This window comes from Aquila chrysaetos, chromosome 7 (assembly GCF_900496995.4).
Source record: "Aquila chrysaetos chrysaetos chromosome 7, bAquChr1.4, whole genome shotgun sequence".
NCBI lineage: Eukaryota > Metazoa > Chordata > Aves > Accipitriformes > Accipitridae > Aquila > Aquila chrysaetos.
Genome location: NC_044010.1, coordinates 3,541,190 through 3,562,996, shown reverse-complemented (window position 1 = coordinate 3,562,996; position 21,807 = coordinate 3,541,190). Strand labels below are relative to the sequence as shown.

The 21,807-nt window shown below is 45.5% G+C and overlaps 1 protein-coding gene and 1 long non-coding RNA gene across 3 annotated transcripts; one reads left to right on the top strand and one right to left on the bottom strand.

Annotated features, from left to right (window-relative positions):
• Positions 1-1,466: 1,466 nt before the first annotated feature.
• Positions 1,467-10,292, bottom strand: LOC121233424. The gene is made up of 4 exons (XR_005932801.1): positions 9,353-10,292; positions 3,990-4,108; positions 3,664-3,808; positions 1,467-3,472 (listed from the first exon to the last, which is right to left on the bottom strand). It is a non-coding gene; the product is annotated as an uncharacterized LOC121233424 (long non-coding RNA).
• Positions 3,626-21,453, top strand: PLA1A (phospholipase A1 member A). 2 transcript variants are annotated; one of them, XM_030019566.2, is made up of 11 exons: positions 3,628-3,789; positions 5,604-5,805; positions 7,109-7,286; positions 8,769-8,877; positions 12,113-12,214; positions 13,092-13,181; positions 14,077-14,244; positions 15,302-15,391; positions 15,853-15,961; positions 19,457-19,621; positions 20,972-21,453. In XM_030019566.2, the coding sequence occupies exons 1-11, from the start codon at positions 3,717-3,719 to the stop codon at positions 21,054-21,056; spliced, it is 1,371 nt and encodes a 456-aa protein (XP_029875426.1). In that variant the 5' UTR covers positions 3,628-3,716; the 3' UTR covers positions 21,057-21,453. The 2 variants fall into 2 exon arrangements, with proteins under 2 accessions (XP_029875427.1, XP_029875426.1); XM_030019567.1 differs by lacking the exon at positions 14,077-14,244 and having other exon boundaries at positions 3,626-3,789.
• The last annotated feature ends 354 nt before the right edge of the window (positions 21,454-21,807 follow it).

The window sequence follows — 21,807 nt, the reverse complement described above, 5'->3', positions numbered from 1 at the left end:
CTCTGTTCTGAATCTCTGTCAAGCGTCAAAGGGAGCTCCCTACCCTGTGAAGGCTCCAAGTCACAGTGTTCACACTAGAAATGTAATGTGGCCGTCTTCCTGCTGTATCCGGGTGGCAGGAGCAGCCGGTCTCTGCCGCTGACTAGTCCTCTTGTCAGGTAAAACGTCCTCCCAAGAGGTCAGAGACTTTGGGTTGAACTTGTTGCTGAGAGGAGGGCACCTCCCACCTTGCACACTACAGCTTTCCTGTAGGTTATGAGATTTTTGGGGTTAGCAGCAAGAAATGTGAAGCAGGGACTGACACTTTCATTTAGATTATTTTAGGGTGGAAGGAACCACAGTAGGTCACCCACACCCACTCAAAACAGGGCTAAGTTCTTTCTACTGAGCTGCTCCACGTTGTAGAGGATGATTAGAGCTTCACAGAGCAGAGAAAGTGAGAAACTTGAGCCTGGTGGCTGGTGCCCTCACCTAGGCTCCTCTATTTGGGGGAGACTACAGGGATACGTGGCAAGGATGCATCCTCCCTTCTTGTGCATGCTTGTACAGTCATACTAGGTGGAAGGTCCAGAAAGGACTCATGAAAGATTCAAGAAAATGACTGGTTTTCCTCCTTTCCTGACTGAGCACCCAATCAGACTTGCCCGTGTTTTCCCTTCCTCAGCTGCCAAGTCAATCTTTAATGTTTTCTTCCCACACTCTCATAGTTAGGACAATCTTCTGAAAGTCAGGAGTTTGAATCGCTTTTTGTTGAGGTGAGAACTAAACCCGGTTCCTCTGTCAATCCTGGGAACAATACACAGAAGCCGAAGTGCTTAACATAAAGCCATGATTTCTACTCCAGGGGCAAGGGACAGAAAATACAGGAGCTGTGATACCAAGTATTCCAGCAGTAGGGTGGATCCAGGCCTTAATGTACAGTGAACTAAGCTCTGCATATATTTCATTCCGCCCCCCCCCCCCCCGAATGCAAAGACCTCAGGGAGTGGTTTTAAATAGTCGTCATTTGCTTAACTCACCCTTGGTTTCCCTCAATGTCCTGCACTGCTGCCTCGACTGCATTGTTTCTAGTATCAATGAACAGTTTTCCAGTCTAAGTGAATTTCCTATGATCAGATTTCCACTTGACTACTGGGCATTTGCAGTGCTTATATGCCTCTGCGAGCTGTTGCTTTGTGGGTGGGGAGATGACATTTTCAGCTGAGTTGGGCATTTCAGCATTTGCTTGAATGTGCAGACGGTGTGATTTTTTTTCAGTTTTTTTAATGAAAAGAATTTGTGCAAAGAATCGAGTTTGTTTGCTTTCATTATCACTGATTCATTCTCAAGTGAATCACACAGTGCTTTGTGATCGTAGGCTGTAGGAACTGTTAAAAGAACTCTAATGTGGTTTGAAAGTCTTTGCAAAAGTGTTCCCATTGCTATTATAATCACTCATTGGGAAGTAAAATAAGTGGCACCAACATTAAGTTTCTGAGCTAACATAACTGTAGTTACTGAGTAATTAAGTTCACAAACAGAAAAAGAAAACCCTTCATACCAAAATAGTTTTACTGGTAAGAGAATTTTAAGCACAGAGGAACTGAGTGGCTTTCACTGTTTGCATGAGGGACCACCATAGTGTGCTGATGTAATCAAAAATTTCCTGGAATTACTAAATCTGAGATTACAGAAAAAAAAACTGCTGAGGAAACAGAATTTCGAATTTCATTATGACTTTTTTTTTTTTTTTTTTTAGCATCCCAGGATGTTGTTTAACAACTCTGCAAATACACATAGCAGTGCAAAACTAAATCAGACCTGCACATCTTGGCCGCAAGTTTGTTTTACTCTAAGGCTGTAATACCAGTGCCTGCCTTATATTACATGGATTTCAAAATTTCCATAGAACTTGGCAAAGAGTAACAGTTGCATCCTGCTACAAAGAGTAGAGCTTATTACCATAATTTTAAATAAAAAATGGAAGGTGGTGTTCGCTGGTTTTCTTTAGGTGCTCCGATTTGTCTTAGTCTAAGAAATTTGTCATTTTCACAATTACGCTGTTACTCTGGAGGCTTGCGTGGAAATGTCACTGCCTATCGCTACAATTTCACAGGTTTATTTCCTCCTTTCTTGATTGAGAGATTATCCAGATCAGTGGAATTTGTGGGTGTAATGAAGAAGGAGGGGGTCCGTTGCAGTCTATGGGCTTTTGTCTTACAATCTGTGAATCAACGCGAGTCTACTGCTGGGGTTGGAAAGACGAAGAGTGGGATGGAAGCCAGGAGTTGGCTATTTGTATTGCACCTTTCAATCCTGGAAAACTGATTGGGTTGACAAACTCAATCGCATATTTGAAGAGACACTAAGAACCTCCTTCTTTGACAATAAGCCAGCTTGATCATGGAGCCAAGTATTTCAGGATCAGAATGTATCTGTCTATGTGTCTCTGGGAGGATGCAGATGGGACAGGGCTTCAGTAGCCCTCCAGGCCAGGCAGCTGATGCTGCCTAACTTCCCTGTGAGAACTGGAGAAATTTCTCTCTGGAGTCACTTGGAAATAAAAGAGATCTTCTGCCTGAAACAGCCCCAAGGCCTTTGGCTGGAGCAAACTGGGGTAAGGAAATGACAGCTGTTACCAATAAATGTAAAGGAAAATAATGTCTGATGCTTTTGGAAAGGTCTTTGGTCATCTTTCTGATCAGACTGAAGCAATTTCTTCATTTTGTTGTTCAAATAAAGCAGCTGTAAAATAGTGCCTGGACAGGGAATGCTCTTTCGCTCGTTACCTTTCTTGCCGTTTAACAGTCAAGGGTAAAGCTGCCTTGTTCTTTTGCAAGAAGGACCAGCACGCACCAACGAGACTTAGGAAACAGATGTGCCCTTACCTGAAAGTCTAACGCAGCCGGGGAGATGGTACCACCATCTCATGAATGTCATGTGGCAGACTCGGGGTTACACGTTTGGTTGCACGCTTATGCTTCTCCATCTGTTTACACCAAAGCAGTAAAGTTTTTCCTTCAAAGATCTGTTTGAAGTATTTGCATGCTTGTGATACTGGTGCATTACTGGCATCATCCTTTTATTTCCTGTAGTATCTGAAATGCAGTCTCTAAAGGAAAAGTGGAGAGTGTGCCTACCCTAAGAAATGTACAATCTGAGTGTATTACGGTGATATGGCCACCAGTTACATTTTAGCCTGTCTTTCCCCTCACTTTTCAGAAGTAATCCATTGCTTTGCCTTCTTTTGGCAGCTACAGGAATCCGACCAAAAGTAGAAGTACAGGAAAAAGACAGCAATGCAATAGGAAAATACACAGACGCAAGGCTGGCATGAATCTTCCTGGCATGGACTTACTGCGAAGCCTTGTGACAAATCAGTGTCCGCAGTCAGAACTTGACAGACAGGTCTAGGTGGCAAGGATAAAGCACTGTAACTCTGTCGCTTGCTGGGACTGGTTTCACTAGCTGATTTCTGAAGTCAGAAGTTTTCCTTGAGGAAAGGGAGGTAAGGAGGAAAGGAATGTCAGGATCTTTTTAAACCAAAAAGTCAGTGAAGCCCTCTGCTGTCACAGACTTTGGCTAATGGTCAAATAAGAGTAGAGGTAATTGCCCTTACCCTTTTTTTCCCAAAAGAGCACAAGCTGGTTGATCATTAACAGTCAAGCTGATCGAGAAACCCACCACGGCTATTTTTCCCTGTACAATCCTTGTACTTGTAGTGGACTAACAGGAAGATGGTTGATGATCCGAAGAGAAAGCCCCTCGTTGTTCTTGCTGTCCTCTTGCTGTTCAGCTCAGCAGAAGCAGGTAAGGAAAACATGAGTGCCTGGCAAGGAATTGAAGGTTTTATATAGAAGGATCTGAATTCAATTCTCTCTAAACAACCTGTGTGTCAAGAGGCCCTTGCTATAACCTAGTTAGGTGCCAGGAGAAAGGGTAGTGCAAGAATGGTCCTTTCTTCTCCCATGCTTTGATTCAATCAGTCTCAGTGATTTAATTCCACTAACCTGATTTAAAAGAATGATCCGGGTTTACTCTGAAGTGTAAGGAAGCAGAAAAGCGACCACTTGACCTCTGGCACTGGCATCTCCCTCTTTGAAAGCTTAGCAAGTGTAATCTGCAGTAGCTGAGGGAAAATAAACAGACACCACAGTTACATGTCTTTCTTTAATTGTACTGTCAGAGAAACTGCTTTTGTGGTCATCCCTACAGTCCCACATCACCTGCAGCTTCACAGCAGTGCACCTCCTGCCTTACCTTTACTCACGATCCCCCTTGTCTTACGCCGTTTCTGACATGCACTGCGTTTGCATGGAACCCACCCTTGCTAGTTAAGCTGCCTCACGAGCTCTGTTTTTTCCGAATTGATCTCAGAGAACATCTCCTTCTCTCTTGCCTTCAGTACACAGGAAGACCAAAATAAACAACAGTGAGGGATAGTCACATCCCACAAGGGGGAATCTGAATGTTGAATCTCACTCCTTTGTGCTGACCCTTAGGCCATGTTCAGCCTAGCTAGTGTAAAGTATCTTCTATGGGAACAGCCAGCAGTTAGGAAGCTGGTTGTTTGATTTAAAAAAAAAATTTTTTTTTTTTTTAAATTTTATTGTACGTGCACATTCAGGGCAGTTTCACTTCCTCCAGTCCAGAAAAGGGAAGGTGCATGCATTGTGATTGCAGCAGGATGCAACTATGCCAGTTCATAAAGTAACACTTTTTAGGTCAGAAGGGCTCATTTAATCAATTATTTGGCTTCCTGCTCATCGCAGGTCAATAAATTTCACCCCATTAGTCCTTCAGTAAATCCAACATCTTACCTTCAACAAGCCTTCCAAAATAGCAACCAGTCCTCTGACATGACAAAAGATGAAGAATCCAACTCTTCTGTGGGTAACCTAGCTATACATACTGCTAGCCATACATACTGCTAAACTTCTATGCTTGCTTTTTAGCCTAAATTTGCTCAGTTTTTTACTAGCTACAGGTTTGACGTTTTGGGTTGTTTTTTTCTGTCTAGATCAAAGTGCCTTCCAGTAGCTGCGTTTTCTTTCCCATAAAGCATTTTCATCCAGGAAATGAATCAATCAGGAAGTTATCATTGACGCACTTTGTCATCAGCCTTCTTATATTTTGACATCAGCATTCTCATATTTATTTCTGGATTTTTGATACAATTGTAAATTAAACTTATACCTTCTACTAAGCCTAATAGAAATATCCCCATTCAGTGGTGACTACCTGTTGGCAATCATTTTTTTAAAGATCTAATAGCTGGCTCATAAATGTACTTAGTAGCTGGTGTGTGTGGCCAATTTGGAAAAAAACCCCAACAGAATGTCATTCATGTCTCAGTAAAACAACTTTCAGAAGTCAAAGATACCATGATATCCACAGTTATCTTCCCCAGCCAGCGTGAATTCCACCAAAGGACAGAAACAACTTTATCAGACAGATAAAGTTTCCAGAATAGGCTGATTTTAATTTATGTTCTATCCTTTTAATCTTTACCAATAGAAGCAAGATTGCTACCTTCATTTTCCTAATGAATTAGAATGAGCTTTTTTTTTTTTTCCATTGCACAGATGCCGACTAAATATGCTATTCACTCCCTCTCATTGCAGGGAGTACAGACAGACTCTCAAGGCATCACTGCACTGACTTCCAGACAGCAAATTTCCTACGGGGCAGTAAACTTAAGGTCCAGTTTCTTCTGTTTACCTCCTCAAGACCCAGCTGTGGCGAGCTGATTTTAGCTGATGATAGCATCGAGAACTACAGCTTCAACAGCAGCCTGGAAACCAAGATCATAATCCATGGCTTCAGGTGAGAAAAAGAAGAGCACTGTGACTAAGTTTTTATTGGTAAATTAAACACTGCTGGGGCATTCCCAAGCACTGAGTGGGGCTGGCAATGAAACCTCCTGCTTGTGTGACCTTCTTAGTCTCCCCAGCAGAGTGGCTGCATGCAAAACAGCTGCCAAGAAGAGTCTGGAGTGCTCAGCTCCAAGCTGGACCTGGGAATTGTCTGGGAGACTGTTGGTGGGCCAGGGCCAGAGGCATGGAAAATGCTACTGACAACCCTCATTATAACACAACTTTATGTCCTTTAGCTTGGGACCAGCTGCCTATTTTGTGTGTGTTTCACATTTTTTGGAGCCTAAAAAAAGTTAGGAAATTAGAATCTTTCTTTCTTTCTCTCTCTCACTCTCTTGCTTCTCTCACTCTGTCCTCTTTTACCCCTTTCCTTTTCTTTCCTTCTTTCGACCTTTTTATTTAAGAAGTCTTTCCTTCAAGATTCTTGTCCCTTTAAATTGTCTTCTTGGAGCCCATGTCCTGATTTATCAACAGTCTGGATTAGTCAGCCATTTAGGAGCCTTGCCAGACACATTATACTTCTATTCTTGAAACTGCAGGGATTTGAGCTGGGTTTTTTTAAGCTGTCACCATTCTGCAAGCTTATTTTACTATGCCATTTTTCAGCCAGGTGTGACCATATAATATTATTTATTTTGATGTGAAAAAGCCTGAACAGAAAGTGCATAGAAGACCAGGACAAAACCACAGAAGATGTTGCAGGGTCTTTTCAGAAAACCAGCTGTTGCCTTTATGTGACATAGCACACCCCTCACCAGGTGGTATTAGGGAGAGTGGGTAGAACATAGCCTCCTCAGTTTTCCTTGAATTTTGGGGTACAGAATTTTTTTAAAAATTGTCTACAAATGAGGAAATATAGCAGTGAAAGGCTAGGTGATTTGGCCAAGGACTTCCTGCCAGTTGGTAGCAGAGCAGAATCCAGGTGTTTCTGGTTAGCTCACTTACCCTAGGTGGGCTCTGGGGGGGGCTAACTGAAGCACCACAGCAACACTGAGATCTCAGCCTGAGCCCTGTAAATGTTATCTCATTCATTAAAATATCTGGTTCCATTCTGAATCAGCCCATTCTGGAAAGTGTTATTACACCATCGCGAAGAAATGCCACGTGTTTGTATCTGGCACCAGACAAATCTTTCAGCAACTGACTGGCAGCCTCCTTAAAGACACACGAAGCTCCAGCACCAGTCAACAACATACTGGCACATGGCCTATTTTGGAAGACACCCAACATACTTGTTTCTGATGTCTCCACAGGGCTTTGGGTACCAAACCTTCCTGGATTGAAGGGCTTGTCCATGCCATACTGCACACAAGCCAGGTGAACGTGATCGCAGTAGACTGGGTTTATGGGTCTACAGGAGCCTATCCCTCTGCAGTGGAAAATGTCACACAGCTGGCCCTCTCCATCTCACAATTCATCAGCAGGCTCCTGGTAAGCTACTGTGCATTTCCAGTGGAGTGGGAGCATGGCCAGAGAACATCATTCATGCAAACAATCCAGAAAACTGCTCCAAATCTGCTGTCTCCAAGAGCTGAACCAGTGGGCTCTTTATTCCAGAGTGTAGCACTGAAGAAATTTCTTTTTCCCATCTCTCTCAGTCCAGGCTCGAGCATGCCGCTGTTTTTCTTCTTTCTCTTGAGTTTTGACAATTTCGGGAAAAACATCCCAGTTGTCAGCTGCCTCTCCAGCCCGGGACAAACCTGAAGGATGCTGTGGGTTTTCTCAGGTCTATGCTTCACTGGACAGTCTTCTTCTGCCCAGAAATTTTGTGCAGGGAGTTGGAAGGAGTGGGATTTGAGGGTATTTTATATTTGCTTTGGGCTTCAGATACACTTCTCAGTAGCTGGAAATCCCCAGATGTGTCCTGGTTTGTTTGTGCACAGTGCAGCTGAACAACACTTATGCAATGAGGGTGACACACCTTCATGTTAACCAGCTACGTGTAAACTCTCCATGTAACATTTGCACTGCAGACCCAGGCTGCACAGCATGGGAGACCCTGGGTATGCAACACGTTGTGCACAGTCACACATTTGTATCCAGAAATACAGCAACCCTTGGAGCTGCTGAGTCATTAGAAGGATGAGGGCTGGGGTGGAGAGGAAGAGGACTGTCATGCCTTGTTACTGATTAGCCCACACTGTGAACAAATGACTGAGCTGGACAGTGTCCCCACCACTCATCACTGGTCCAGCTACTTAAGGACTTTTTCTGTCCAGCCTCTCCTGCAACACTACCCCGCAGAAGACTATATTCTCTTCTCATAAGCCTCAGTAGTGCTCCAGGATATGGCCTCATACATTTCAAAGTCAAGATTTTTCATCTTGTGCCCACGCTCTCGTGCACTATATGCTCTCCCATTGTATGGTACTGCATCATGCAGACCAGCCTGCAGGCAGCTGAACTCCTGTGGATGGGGTCATCTCACATCAGGTCTAAATGGCTGTGCTTTATCTGGCAGTTCAGCCCATGGATAAATCCTTAATCTCTGAAAATATAATCTTAAAATACTAATCAGAGTATTGGTACAATGGTGGTACAAAAGTGAAAAAAAAAATTCCTCTGCTTTACTGAGAAAAAGATTATTCATATGGTGAACATGAATCTCTCAGCTGAGAGAAGGAAATTCAGTCTGAAGCAAGCTGTGGAAAGAGAAGCTACAGGCTACATAGTTATGAACAAGACCATTTGACCACCCTGGTTAGGGTTGGGTTTGCATCTGTGGACCTGAAGAAAGATGCTGAAAAACAGAAAGGGCAATGCCTATGATTCCCACATCTGTTTGGTTCTCCACCATACACCTCAAAAGCAATCCTATATTAGAAGAGATACAGAGCTCCTGTGTGGGCTGGGACAGGGTATTACACCTTTCTGCTACAGAAACATTAATTTTGTATTATCATCAATCTGCAGGCCCTGGGAGTCTCAGGGACATCCATCCACATCATTGGGGTAAGCCTCGGTGCACATGTCGGGGGCCTGGTGGGGCACTTCCATGGCGGTCAGCTGGGACGGATAACAGGTATCATAAAACTGAGTCTTGGGTCCTCACCTGCTCTTCAAGGGAGAGAATGAAAGAGCAAGGAAAGGGAGTCAACTACAGTGGTCTTTTAATTGTATAAGGGCTCATTAGATCCAAGTTTATGGGCTCCTTCCTAGCTTCAGAAGAGCGTGACAGTGCCTTTCCAGACATCAGTCCCCTCCACACTGCCAAAAGAATGCATGTATTTGCAAAAGGGTCCTTCTCCCTCTGCTCCACTCTTCAAATTGGTGCCAGCTTAAAAGGATATGAGGCCTCGTGACTAATGCTTCCACTTTATGTATACCTCTTCCATGCTTCCAGGTATACCTCTGTAGTTCTTAAAATTAAAGCCCACAACGCATGTCATTGTGGGGGAGCAGCAAGAGCTGCTCTGCAGGAAAATGTAAGCTGAGACCCAAGGGGACAGCACTTCAGGCAGGGACAGTGGCTTCACTGACAAGGGACATGGTCTTACCGTATCTGGGCAAGAAGAGCAGAGCAGGTCCAGTGACAGGAACCAGAGTCATCCACAGTCCAGTGATCACCAGGCGAGTCTGTAGCGATGAGGCAAGCCCAAGATCAAGCCGGCAAGTCAAGTCAGCATGATAAAAGCAAGACACGGGGCTGGGCATAGCATGCCTACGACACAGCTCAGGCATGGACCAAAGGCAAAAGCCTGAGTCACTGTTGGGAGGCCCCAGATGAGGCTTCTTGCTGTTCTCTCCCACGAATCAGCTGTTTTCACAGTAGACTGGTCTAAGGCCACCCAGCTGTACCAAATCAGAGCTAACCTTAAACACAGACAGACGGACTCCTGGGTGTGAGGAAGGGGTTGCAGTGGGGGAATCACAGATGAAGGTGGTTAGAGGCCGATGATGGCATTTAGAGCTTTTTGATTCACTCAGGGCCTTGTCAGTCTTTAGGTATGGAGCATGAATAGAGTCATGGAATGATTTATGTAAGAAGGGACCTTGGAAGGTATCTAGTTCACCTCCCCTACTCAAAGCAGGGCTGCCTTCTAAGTTAGATCAGGTTTTTGAGGGTCTTGTCAAGTTCTGGGAATCCCCAGGGATGGAGGTTCATTTTGATAGGAGGGGAAATACCACCAAGAAGAAACAGACGTAAAGGCTCCAGTAGAGTGACCACAGCTCCCAGTCTGCCTCAGCCCATGCTGGTCTGTCTCTCAGAGGTATCCTCAAGGACGGTCTCACTGCACACTCAGCAGGGCAGGCCAGAGAGATGTTGGTTCAGCCTTTGCATGTCACAGCTACCCGCATGGCATGAAATACAGGCATTCCTTAACAGGAGCTGAGTTTCATGCTGGGCCCTTTTTTAAGCTGTGAATTAAAGTTTACATTAGGAGGGACTTGGAGTAATGACTCTCCTGCACCAGGATTTCATGATCAGCAACATCTTCAGAACCAGACACTTTCCTGGGAAACCATGGTAATTAACTTCAGAGTCAGAGACTCCTCCCCTTTATGTTGTCTACATGTAATAAAAGCTCTGTAGGTTTATTTATTCCATTATTTTTTAACTCTGCTAGAAGACACCCTTTTTCTACACTCCTGATTGTCCTATGATTTCATAGGCATGCTGGGCATTGCAGGTTCCAGTTCAGATTTAGGAGCCTGAAGACAGGTGGAATTAGACCCAAGATATGTCTGATCTCATCTCCTGCCTCGTCTCACACATGCATACATGCACAGAGGAATGTGATCCCAGAGCCATAACTTGCTGAAGTGTTTTCAATCACCTAAAAAGAGCTGTGGAGAAAAAAGCAGAGTGAGTCTTGGAGATCAGAGCATGGAGTTTATTTTTGTGAAGTGAGTTTCTTCAACCTATGCCTGTTCCTGTGGATATCTCCGTGTGCAGGAAAGCAAATGGTCTAGGAACTGGAATGAACAGCCTGTATCTAAAATTGCTGAAGAGCAATTTGTTTCAATTCTTGCAGAGGAAATGAAAAAGCCAGAGGGAATTCAGCTGCATACACTATAACTTCAGTGAATAGTTTTCTTAGCTGCTGAGGATGTAAATCTCAGTGGAGTTCATGCAGCTTGTGCTTGGAGGAGGTAGGAATAGAGGATAGAAACATGCTTGCCTTGGAGCCGTGCTAGAATTGACTGCTACTCATGGAAGAACTTTAAGCTATACTGAATAACACTATTCAGTATCTCTTAAAGCCTTTAACTAAAACTTGGTCTGTAGAAGTATGGGGGGGGAACCTCTCAGCTTTTTGTATGGGTCAAGATTAAAGAACACGGAAGAAAAATTAAAGCAGTATATTCTTCTGACCACTTGTCCCATTATTAGCTTTTGTTTGTTGAAAGAATAGGAAAGAATTTTATTTCCTTCTTTCCCTTTCTCTCCTCCCCTCCCCCCCTCAGAAATGCAGAAACATCAGTTTGTACATTGTTGATATTGCCGCCTTTATAGAGAATTAATGCGACTGAGTCCAAGGCAGTGAAACTGCCCAGCTCTGAGGCTAAGTGGCATGTGGAACAGAGCTGCTGCTTAAACTATTGTTGTTGCCTGGGGAGTGAAAAAAAATCTTGTGAGATTAATTTTCTATGAAAAGTGAACAGGATAAACCTCAGCCAGAACAGAAAAAAATAATCTTTGACTGCACCTTGGTATCACCAAGGATAATTTTCTGTATTCCTTTGACTCCCCAGAAGTTGCTCTAGGAGCAAGTTTTAAGCAAAAATGTAGATGGCTGCTTAAGGACTCGATTTTATTTGTGGGTAGAGGGCTCAGAAGCCTCTTTATTTTAAGGATATTTTGATAGTATCAAACCTTTGTAATGCTTGGATGCTGAATTCATCACCTAACTGATGATCTTCAGTGACATTTCTCAGACTGTAGTACTAATACAGATGACAGTACAGTTAGGGAAGTTGTTACGAGTTTGATTCACTTTCACCAAAAATCCAAAAGACACTCTGCACCCACTCTGTTAGAGCTATCTGAACCTCAGTCATGTCTTTACAGCCTAGAAACTTGAGGTACAAAACTGCTTAAAGGGGAGTGGAACAGTGGAGAACAAGGTAAGGAAGCTGTAGTGGAAGTCAGTGGGGACAGAAACCATTCTGGAGCATAACCAGTGCAACCTGGGAATAATTTATCACTTCTGCCTAGCAACATTTTAAAAGTTTTGGATAAAATACCTTGTCCAAAAACAAGAAAGAGAGGGGCTGAAGAGCATTTGTTGTTGAGGCGTTTGATTTTGTTACAGGCCTGGATCCTGCAGGCCCTAAGTACACCAGAGCCAGCCCTGAGGAACGCCTGGATCCTGGGGATGCCCTCTTTGTGGAAGCCATTCATACCGATGCTGACAGTAAGCTGGCTTCCATCTTCTTCGGCCCATGCTTCTGTTCCTCCTGCTGTCACTATTGCTAAGGAGCCTGTAGGTCATTGTGCCTTTTATGCCAGATTACCCTGTGGTCAGGTTTACTCTGAGGATATTTCTTGATTAGATAGGCTTTAATGATGAATTCATGGGCAGGTATCCATATCCCAGAGCACTTCGCAAAAACAGACAGGTGGAGATTAGACAGAAGGCAATCTTCCAGCAAATATTACTTCCTTAACCCTGCTACAGCAGAGTGAGTTTATGCAGAATCAGCTCAGCGTGGCTTTTACCACCTGGAAGGAATTTACATGTCTGGTCTTACTTTGCCTTTTCCCACCTGACCTAAGAAGGGTGCTACTGTGAGTGCCAGTGGAAAATAACAGAGTGAAACCATCAGCTGGTGGAACAACAGAGTAACTTTTCCAAAGCGCTTAGGGTCTAAGTAGGCAGAACATGTGCTAAAGAATAATGTGGTGCCTTTGAGTCGCACCGCTTGCCTGAAGATCACAAAAATCTCTGCCAACATAACTCTCAATCATGCCTCATAATCCCCCATTAAGATTGTGGTCAGTTTTGTTCTGCTTTATACAGAATCAAGAACCTGAGTCACGGAGGTGGTGATTACGCCGCAGTTCCCAGTCATTTTGATGGCAGGGCCTGGAGCACACTCTGCTCCGTGCAGGAAACCTGCACAATGCAGACGTGTCGGAACAGGAAATCTGTCCTTGCTGCCTCCAGCACTAGAGCTGGGTCCAGCACTACTAATGTTCAACCAATTATTGGGGCCTGTCAAACACCATGTAGGGTAAAGCCTAGAGAAGACCCAAGCATAAAAATGAAGTGGCATTTCACCTCCTTTCAGATTTTGGGATCCGGATTCCTGTAGGCCACATCGATTATTTCGTCAATGGAGGCAAGGATCAGCCAGGATGCCCCCGATTCATCTCTGCAGGTGAGAACGCTCTGTGGCCAAGCAAAGGGCTTTCGTGGCCATTTAGCAGCCTACGAAAATGCTGTTTGGCAACCAGCTCCTGCTACGGTCAGGGCAGACATCAAAGTGAGACAACATGTATTTGTAAAGACATATGGCACCAGGGATTCATGGCCCACGTGTCCTCTCAGCAGTACAACAAGCAGCTAAAATTAAAATTACATACAGGTCAAGCGTCTTGGCAGCACCACTGTCAAGAGGTGTGCTTTTGGTGACACTTCTGTATGAGCCAAAACCCTAGCATCAGTAGAGTTTGTATCAACAAAGAAAACATTTTTGCTAGAAAGGCTCTTAAGTACTACTAGCAAAAGCTTCTTTTTGTTTTCATGCTGCAAGCTATGTCTATCCTTAGAGAGACAGCTTGTACAATCACTGCCCTTTCCTGCTAGAGAATAGGACTTTACATAGTAAATAGCGTGGGTAAGTATTCAAATATGTTCTGGATGAGCCAGCTACATTGAGGGTCAGGTCATAGGGGACACCTATAGTACCTCACTTCCCATAGCTGGGGACCCAGTGCAGGTGGGAGTCAAAGCTATTGTACCCCCTTGCAGAGAGCTTGGGGCCTCATCGATGGTACGCTGATGGAGACGGGGCAGTCCTGGGGTCCCCTTCTTCTGAGGCACTCTGTTAGTCTGGAAGATACCCTTCTAACTTCCTGCATAACTTCTCTTGCAGTGCGATCTGGGCTTGTTGTCACAGAGATGCTCTGCAAAATGTTATTAATGGGAAGGGGATCACTGCAGAATCAGTAAGAGTGTTTCTTGACTCTCAGTTCCTTGGGAGCATGCAAAAAGACTGAAGCAAACAGAAAGGCTCATGGCTGCTTTTCTCTGGGTGCATTTTTTTCTTGCAGGCTATAAGTATCTGATCTGTGATCACATGAGGGCAGTACATCTCTATGTCAGTGCCTTGAAACATTCCTGTCCAATCGTGGCGTTCCCCTGTGCGAGTCATCAAGATTTTTTAAATGGTCATTGCCTGGACTGTGTTGATCCCTTCCTGTTCTCCTGTCCCAGAATAGGTACAGTACCAGCCTGAGACCTTCCTGGAGCAGAGGACAATACATTCCTGATGGGAGTCAGTGCAGAGCACAGTACGCGGTTCAGACTTCTCTGAGCAAAATTTGCTTTGGATCTCTTTGGGGATAGTGAGAAGCTGTTTTGTTTTCAGGCTTCTATAGAGAAACTCTAAGAGCTCGTATATTGCCCAAGGTAGAACACCAAAACCTTGAACATTTCTGATCTTTAAACATTTCATAGGGCCCACAAATGAGTTAAAAGAGAGTTTCTAGAACCACCTGCTTAACAAGTGCAATTAGCTCAAAAAGTGTCTTGTTTAGAGAAGCAGCTGGAAATTTTAGCCCAAGCCTGAAGTCCCATTCTTCTACAAACCACTCACTGTTGCTGTGACACCTCCTTCTCATAAATTCCTGCCATGGCCACCCCAAAGATGAACTCCCTGGACTGGTAGAAGGTAACAGTTGCCTCTTTTCAGCTTCTGAAACTGAGCTGTGGCACGAGGAGAGGAAGTGCTCTGGTGATGTTTGCAGTCTGGTACCAGAGGAATATAAGGAGAGGCCTCTTTTGGTATAGGTGCTCTCAGATCAGCCACCCCTTCCCCATCTCACCAAGCCACATTGTCAGCTAAGCAGTGGTGCAGGCCTCAAGTTATGGTGGTCTTCTCACTTGAACAAGAAATTCAATTTCCCAGCACCTTGTGGTTGCATTGTCATTTACATCTGCACTAAGTTTCCTGACTTGGTAGTCTTTAGTCTTGCTCATTTTGCACAGGTGCAACTGATAACACAGTTTGTTAGCAGAGGAATGAAACAAAGCCTCCAAGAGGTACTCTGATGATGATTACCTGGGGTAGCTGGAATAGGTTTCCTGAGGGAATGTTAACCTGTCAAACAGACATCACAAACCTGTACTTGCTCTCATTTGCACCGGTATAAAAAAGGGTCTGTCCTCCGAGACAGTGGAGTTGTGCGGGGTGAGTGGAGGTGAATTGGGACCGATTATATTTCTGTTCTGAGTCATTCATGGCTTTCCCTGCACTGGCTTTATTTCCTCCTGCAGGCCTGCTGGAGCAGGCAGGTGTCAACTTGAGAAAGCTGCCCAAGGAAGTGAAAGTTTATTTAATGACCAGTCCCTCAGCCCCATTCTGTGGTAAGTAGCATGAGAAAAAAAACAATGAGTCAGAAGGGTGTTGACCAAATGAGACAGATCCTCCGGGGAGGCCAGGTAGTTACAACCCACCATCCCCATCAGAATCAGCTGCTGTGGCCCAGCTGGTCTGAGACACACAGCTGAAGGGCATTAACCCTGCACATCTCCTCCATTACAGCCCTTTCCAATGGATTTATTAGTGTGGGCGCAGCCCTAGATTAACACAGCCACATGGCTTCAGGACTGAAGTAAAGGGTAGTGAAAATATCTGTCTGTTTGCAGGGGACTATACAGAGCTGCCCACTGTGCCTCTCACAGCACGGAAACTAGTTTCTTTCTCACGTCTGTTTGTCTTTCTGCTGGTGGGACCAGGGAATGAGTGCTAGAGGCCTTCTTTTGGCAGGGGTAGGTCCAACTGATAGTACCTGCCCTCACTCCCACATACTTTGCCTCTTGCTCAGTCCATCACAGCCTGGTTGAGTTCCACTTGCAGAAGAAAAGAAACATAGTCACCAGCATTGAGATCACTTTCTGCAGCAACAGCACCAAGGACACAGCGAAGATCACCATGTGAGTGACAGTGCATGCTTCTGGCCTGTTTTATCCCAGCTCCATCTGTAAGGATGTTTATACTGGTCCAGGAAAGGCACAACAATAGTGTATCTCCCTGACTGCAATCACTGTGTGATGAACCACAACCTTTCTTCTCGAGTCCCTCCACATTTAACTTAAATGCTCTCAAGCATCAGGCATGTGCTACTATTACTCGGTAACCCTGGCTAGGTCCACCTCTTCCCTGAGTGCACAAAGCAGTATACTCCAGGATCCCCAAATTTGCATACATTTGTGTTGCTACGCTGGTTCCTTTGCTACACCATACCCTTGCCTGGCACCAATTCAAACTGCAATCACTGTCAGATAGTTATTAGCCCTGCTCTGCTAGACAGAGATGGGTACAGCAAGATCCCATCCACCAGAGGTTCCAGGCTGATGGACTTGGTGGCTTAGACATTTCTCTTGATGCCCAATAGGACAGCAGCTGCAAAAAGGAGACAAGTGCATCTCTGCACAGTCAGAAATGTGTTCAGTAGCTTGTTGCCTCTGCAGTAATGCAGCAAAGCACTCAGGCTCCCATTGTAGGGCAAAGTGCAGGGGACCAAGACCACACATGTAGACAGACAGCTCTCTCTTGAAAGCACCACACTCCTCCCAATCGTATCTGAATTAAAGGACCAGACTCAGACTCCTGTTCCACAGCTTTTGCCATAGGAGGATTTCCCCACCACAGAGCAGTTCCCCAGAAGAAGGCTTCCTCACTTCTTCCTACACCTTCCTGCCCACTGCTGTGGGCTGGGAACCGCAATGTAGACGTGCAGCTTGCACATGCTGCTGGTTGCCTCGGGAAGCAGAAAAACAGTCTGCTCAAGAGCCCCAGCCAACTCTCCTAGGATCAGAAGGGTTCCAGCGCTGGCTCTCACACAGTCCTTACTGCTGAGCCAAAATACTGTGACCTAAAGCTAATCGTGTTGCTGCTTCAGTCCTGGGCACCAGGAGGTGGGGGTGAGAACCAGAGAAAGGAAAGCCACGCTCTAGGGTGCTCTCCAGTGTGATATAGCTGCTTGGTCACAGACTTTCAGCCAGGCACTGCAATTTGGAGTTTGTACTCCAGCCTGGTGGAGCTCAGTCTGTTCAACCCCTCCCCAGCTTGGAAGCCAAAGCTGCCTTTTCCAAAGATGCCGGAGGGAGGAAATAGTTAACACCCAGGTCAAGTCAGGACCCTTGATCTGCTCAGAAAGACATGCAGCACTTCCTTTTGCAGTTGGCGGACACAGGGTTGATAGGTGTCCAGCAGGAGCCACGTGAGCACTGGAGGGAAAGGCTGCCTGGGGAAGTGAGACAGGCAGGCAATCCCAAGGCTTTGCTGTACCTTCAAGTTTTAATGAGACAGTAGAGTTATAGCAGGGTAACCTATCCAGAGATACCGTTGCCCTGGGAGAACAGCAGCTGTGTTTCATTTAAATGCCTTCCTAAGAAGCACAAGGCTAAACCAAAAAAAATCGCTTACAGCAATAAACCTATAGATTTGAGAGTATAAAATTGAAGATAACCCTTTTAATTCACACTGTAGCAAAGAGCGAAGAAACTTCCCCACTCTAGGCAAAGCTCAGCCCCCCAGTGCAGCGAAGCTCAGTGTCGAATGGGCATCTAAACATAGATTCTCACATCGCAGTTCAGACACTGATTGATCACTGACTTATTTCAGGTGATCTGACATGCATGTCAATCTGCAGTTCCCCAGAAGTGCAGAGGAACCTGGGAGAGTTCAGCCAGTCTTATACTATCAGCAAGAGACTCACATGGTTGTGTCTCGCCTCACATTGCCCTTCTCACTCCTCAGGATGCCGTTACCCCACACATTGCTCAGAGTGCCCCAAGAGACATATCCCCGAGCCCCATAGCTGCCATGGGGCTGACAGAGTAAGGAGCTTGTTACACAGCGCACTTCCCAGCTACATTGCCATAGCTTACACACACACACGACATCATCCCCCATATCCAAGGAAACATACTTCTGAAGCCAGCCTAGAATCCTACATCCATCCAAAGTTTGTGTGGGGTTGGACCAAACGTCAGTCCCAGGAGTCACTTTCTTCAGCCTGGTTAACCTTACTGTGTTCCTCTGTCCTAGGGCACAGCTTGATCCTCCCCATGGACAATATACAATAGAAAGATGGCCTCCCCTCTGTTTGTTTTCCATTTGCTATTCATTATTCACCTTCGTAGCTACAATGTCGTGATGCTTGCTATTTTTGGCAGCTTCAAGCCAGACAGTCAGACACACAAAACCTCCAGCATCTGCCACTGCAGTCTAAGGGAGGGACTGGATGTGCTGGTTTGGGTTGGCCACTCTGGCCGAGGAGGATGCTGAGCGCAGCTGTCAGCCCGCTTCGGGGTGCTACTCTGGTCAGCGGAATTGTAGGCTCTTCCTGACCCATTTGTCACCTCTCCGCTTCCCCTACCATCACACTACTGATCAGGCAGTCGCCCGGGTGCTTCTGGGATCACGCTGAGTCAGCTACACCCATATTCTTCGTGAGCACAAGGAAATCAATGATCTCCAGGCTCTTAGATGTGCCAGGTAGATCAAGCATAAGAAGGTCCATTGGATGGACTCCACAGAAAGGAGGTGGCCCACCTATGTAAAGTAGCTGGGCAGCACTCCTTCCTAGCACACGACCGACTGGGCTCTGATCATTGGCTGCTCACCAAACCTCTGGCATTTCTCAGTTCATGTTACCTGGGCAAGGGCATAGGGACAGACAAACGTCCTTCTATCCAAGCATCCCACCTTCGACATGGTCAAAAGCAAATACCTAGCGAACAGTATAAAAAAAGGCAGTGTAAGCATGTAGCAATACTTCCCCAAATAGTTTCCCAGTGTCTGACTAATTACATCTCAGGGACTTTCAGAGCCAAAGCTGAGATCTTTGTCCTTATTAGCTTTTGTCTTCCACAAACTTGTCCAGTCCCCCTCCCATGACTTGTACAGTTATGTAAACTTCCTAGCATCCACAACAAGGATTTTAACAGCTTAAAAGGAATGGTACTCTGTGCAGTGTGCAATCTTTTTGAGTCTGCCACCTCTTAGCTTTCTTTGATGACCCCTAGTTTGTGTACTGGAAGAAATGGTGAACCACCGATCCCTATCCATGCCATTCATGATTTCATAGACGTTGACTTTATCTACCACTTAGCTCTCTGTAGCAGTCTGGGCAGTGTTTCAATTTATATGCAACAGCAAGAAGAGTTGTTGCAATTGTGTGATGGAAGGAAGGATATTACACAGAAATATTCCTGACTATAGAGATAAAACATGGAGATACAGCCAGTAAGAGTCTCATGCAATGCCCTGTTTTGACAGATGAGTCTTCTCACTCCGTTTGATTATGTGAGGGCTTCACGGTAATACCCCAGGTTCCTCCAGTGTTTCAACACATCTGCACACAGCCTGCATCTGCAGGTTGATTGAATGTTCTCCTTCACATCTCTCGCCCTGCCTTGCAGACCTAGGCACCAGGAGATGGGCAAACGCCTGCTGGCCCACAGAGTTCCCCTCTGCCATATAAACAGCGTGACACTGAAGTATCTCCCCAAGAATCAATTCTGGAGGAAGGATGAACCATCCATTGTTGGCAAGTTCTGTGTAGCCCCCCTGCCTCTCGATAGCAAGTAAGTCACAGGAATATCTTACAGGGATCCACTGAGCCTGTGGATGCAGCCTGTAGTTTGAAACAATGCATTCTCTCTCCTGTTTAGATAAACATATAAAGAGGTCTCTCCAATCTGTAAATCATTTTCTACCTGTGAAAGAAACAAACTACCAAAGCAGTTTTCTAGGAGTTTTCTACAATTCTTCCCCCAGGATAAAAGCGTTGTGCCATGAAAGGAAAACAGTTGCAATTTACATCACCTCGAAGATGCTTAAGTCACAAACCATGGCAAAAGCTTGTACTAACTAGAATTTATTCCTTTTGTCCTTGCTTGCTCTCTCCATCCTCCCCCTGTCTGCAGTGGGCCCCCATCTGAAACATGACAGATGAACATTTTTCAGGATGAGACAACAGAATACCAGTAATATATTTCTGCTTCTTATACTGCACAGGTTTATAAAGCACTAAGGCTAAAAACAACCATTTTGGCATTTTCTAGGCCAGCCATTGTAGAGTATATGCCTTCAGCCATAATTACCTTACCCAGAGCAGAAGCAGCCAAGTCCTTCTCATCCTGAGAGAGATGATGGTCTTCCCCATAATACAATATTCTTGCCAGGAGTTTTGCAGATCCAAAGTTCTTGGAGGCAGGACAAAATAGCTGGCTCTATGCTGACACATTAAACTCTGTCCACGTTGCTTCTGAGTTTACTCTTACGCTGGCTCCAGGCTGAAGCAAGCTACCGGGTACTCCAAAGCAGGGAAAACCAGAAGCAGAAGGCAAACTGGGCTCACTTTCAAATTCTGTTCTGCTGGGCAGTAAAGAGACTCAAGCACAAGGCAGTAAAAATACATCCAGTAGGCCCAGATAGGGGAAAAAAAAGAGGCATTCCTATGTAAATACCAGGCGCTTCCTTGAGCAAAAGGACTATTCCTTACTATCGTGCCTTGCAGACCAAAGCACTCCAAAGTTGGGATGGATGTGCCGATACGTGGCTTTTTACCACCTATGAATGGGTCAGCATGGCACATTGCCTTAAAGGTGTGCTAACCTGCACCCCTAAAAGTACAGGACTTGGCTGCGACGGAGGTAGAAAGCTGTAGAGTTGCACGGGTTCGCAACTATGCTCTTACACTAAACTGGGAGCACTCAGAGCAAGAATGGTTCTGCTAGGAGGGGGCGGTGGAAAGGTGAAGGACGCAACCCCATACACACCCCTCCAGGCAGTTCATCCCAGCCAGGGCACCCTGGTCATCGTTCCCTTGCAAAGCAGCACAAGGTCCATCAGCAGCTTGCTTGCCTCTGCGTTAAGGATAGCAACCTCCACCTGCCAATGCCCAGCCTGACTTCCCTGTGCTCTTCCCACAGCCGGACAACGTCATGCCTGCCCTGGAACCTCACCCTCCCCGGCAACAGAGACATCTCCTACGAGCTGCCCACTGCTTGTGCCTAGCACTGCCTTTGGAACATGCAGGCATACCCAAAACCGAAAAGGAGCCCTAAACCTATTGCTGCTCTCTGCTTACAGATGATACTTTCGCCATAAAAACTGGATGGGTTATTTACTTCCTGCATTAGGGACAGGTTGTCAAGGAAAAGAAGCGTGCGGCAGATCGGTGAGTACAAGTTCGACAGGTTACAGCAAGACCTCTCCGTCAAAAGACCGTATTGGGACTTTTATGTCATGGGATCTGTACCCAGCTCTGAAAGTGAGATGCACGAGTCATTTAATCTCAAGGTTTGGATCTGTATGAAAGAAGGAGGAGATAGTATCACTCTTCCTACAACTGGAGTATTGGGATGATTCATTTGTGGTTTATATTAAAGTGTCCCGAGATCTTCATATTAAAGGTGAGAGGTATTATTTTTCCTCAGCAAGGGGAAACAGTGTGGTTCAGGGTTGGCACAGAGAGGAGTCATTCTTAGCCAACACTCCAATGGGAAACTCAGTAGTCCCATCTACAAGACACTTTCAGAGTGAGACCCTATTGATTTCATGTTAGCGCTCCTGCTAAGTAATTGGAAAGGATCTCCTTCCCTGACAGGGCTGGAGTAGCAACTCTGGCTGTTGGCTTGTTCTCTTTGAAGCTCACATGAAGTGAAACAGACACCAGGAGCATGGCAGTGCTCTTGCATCCGATTTTGCACTGCTTTGACCAACTGCCCAGAATAGAAGGTAATAGGAGGAGGACAGAGCATCGTAG

Bases quoted from the DNA above. Each gene is read 5' to 3' on its own strand.
- PLA1A (XM_030019566.2), top strand. From the start codon at position 3,717: ATGGTTGATGATCCGAAGAGAAAGCCCCTCGTTGTTCTTGCTGTCCTC. The intron at 7,287-8,768 runs GTAAGCTACTGT...ATCAATCTGCAG, and splicing joins AATTCATCAGCAGGCTCCTG to GCCCTGGGAGTCTCAGGGAC. The intron at 8,878-12,112 runs GTATCATAAAAC...ATTTTGTTACAG, and splicing joins TCAGCTGGGACGGATAACAG to GCCTGGATCCTGCAGGCCCT.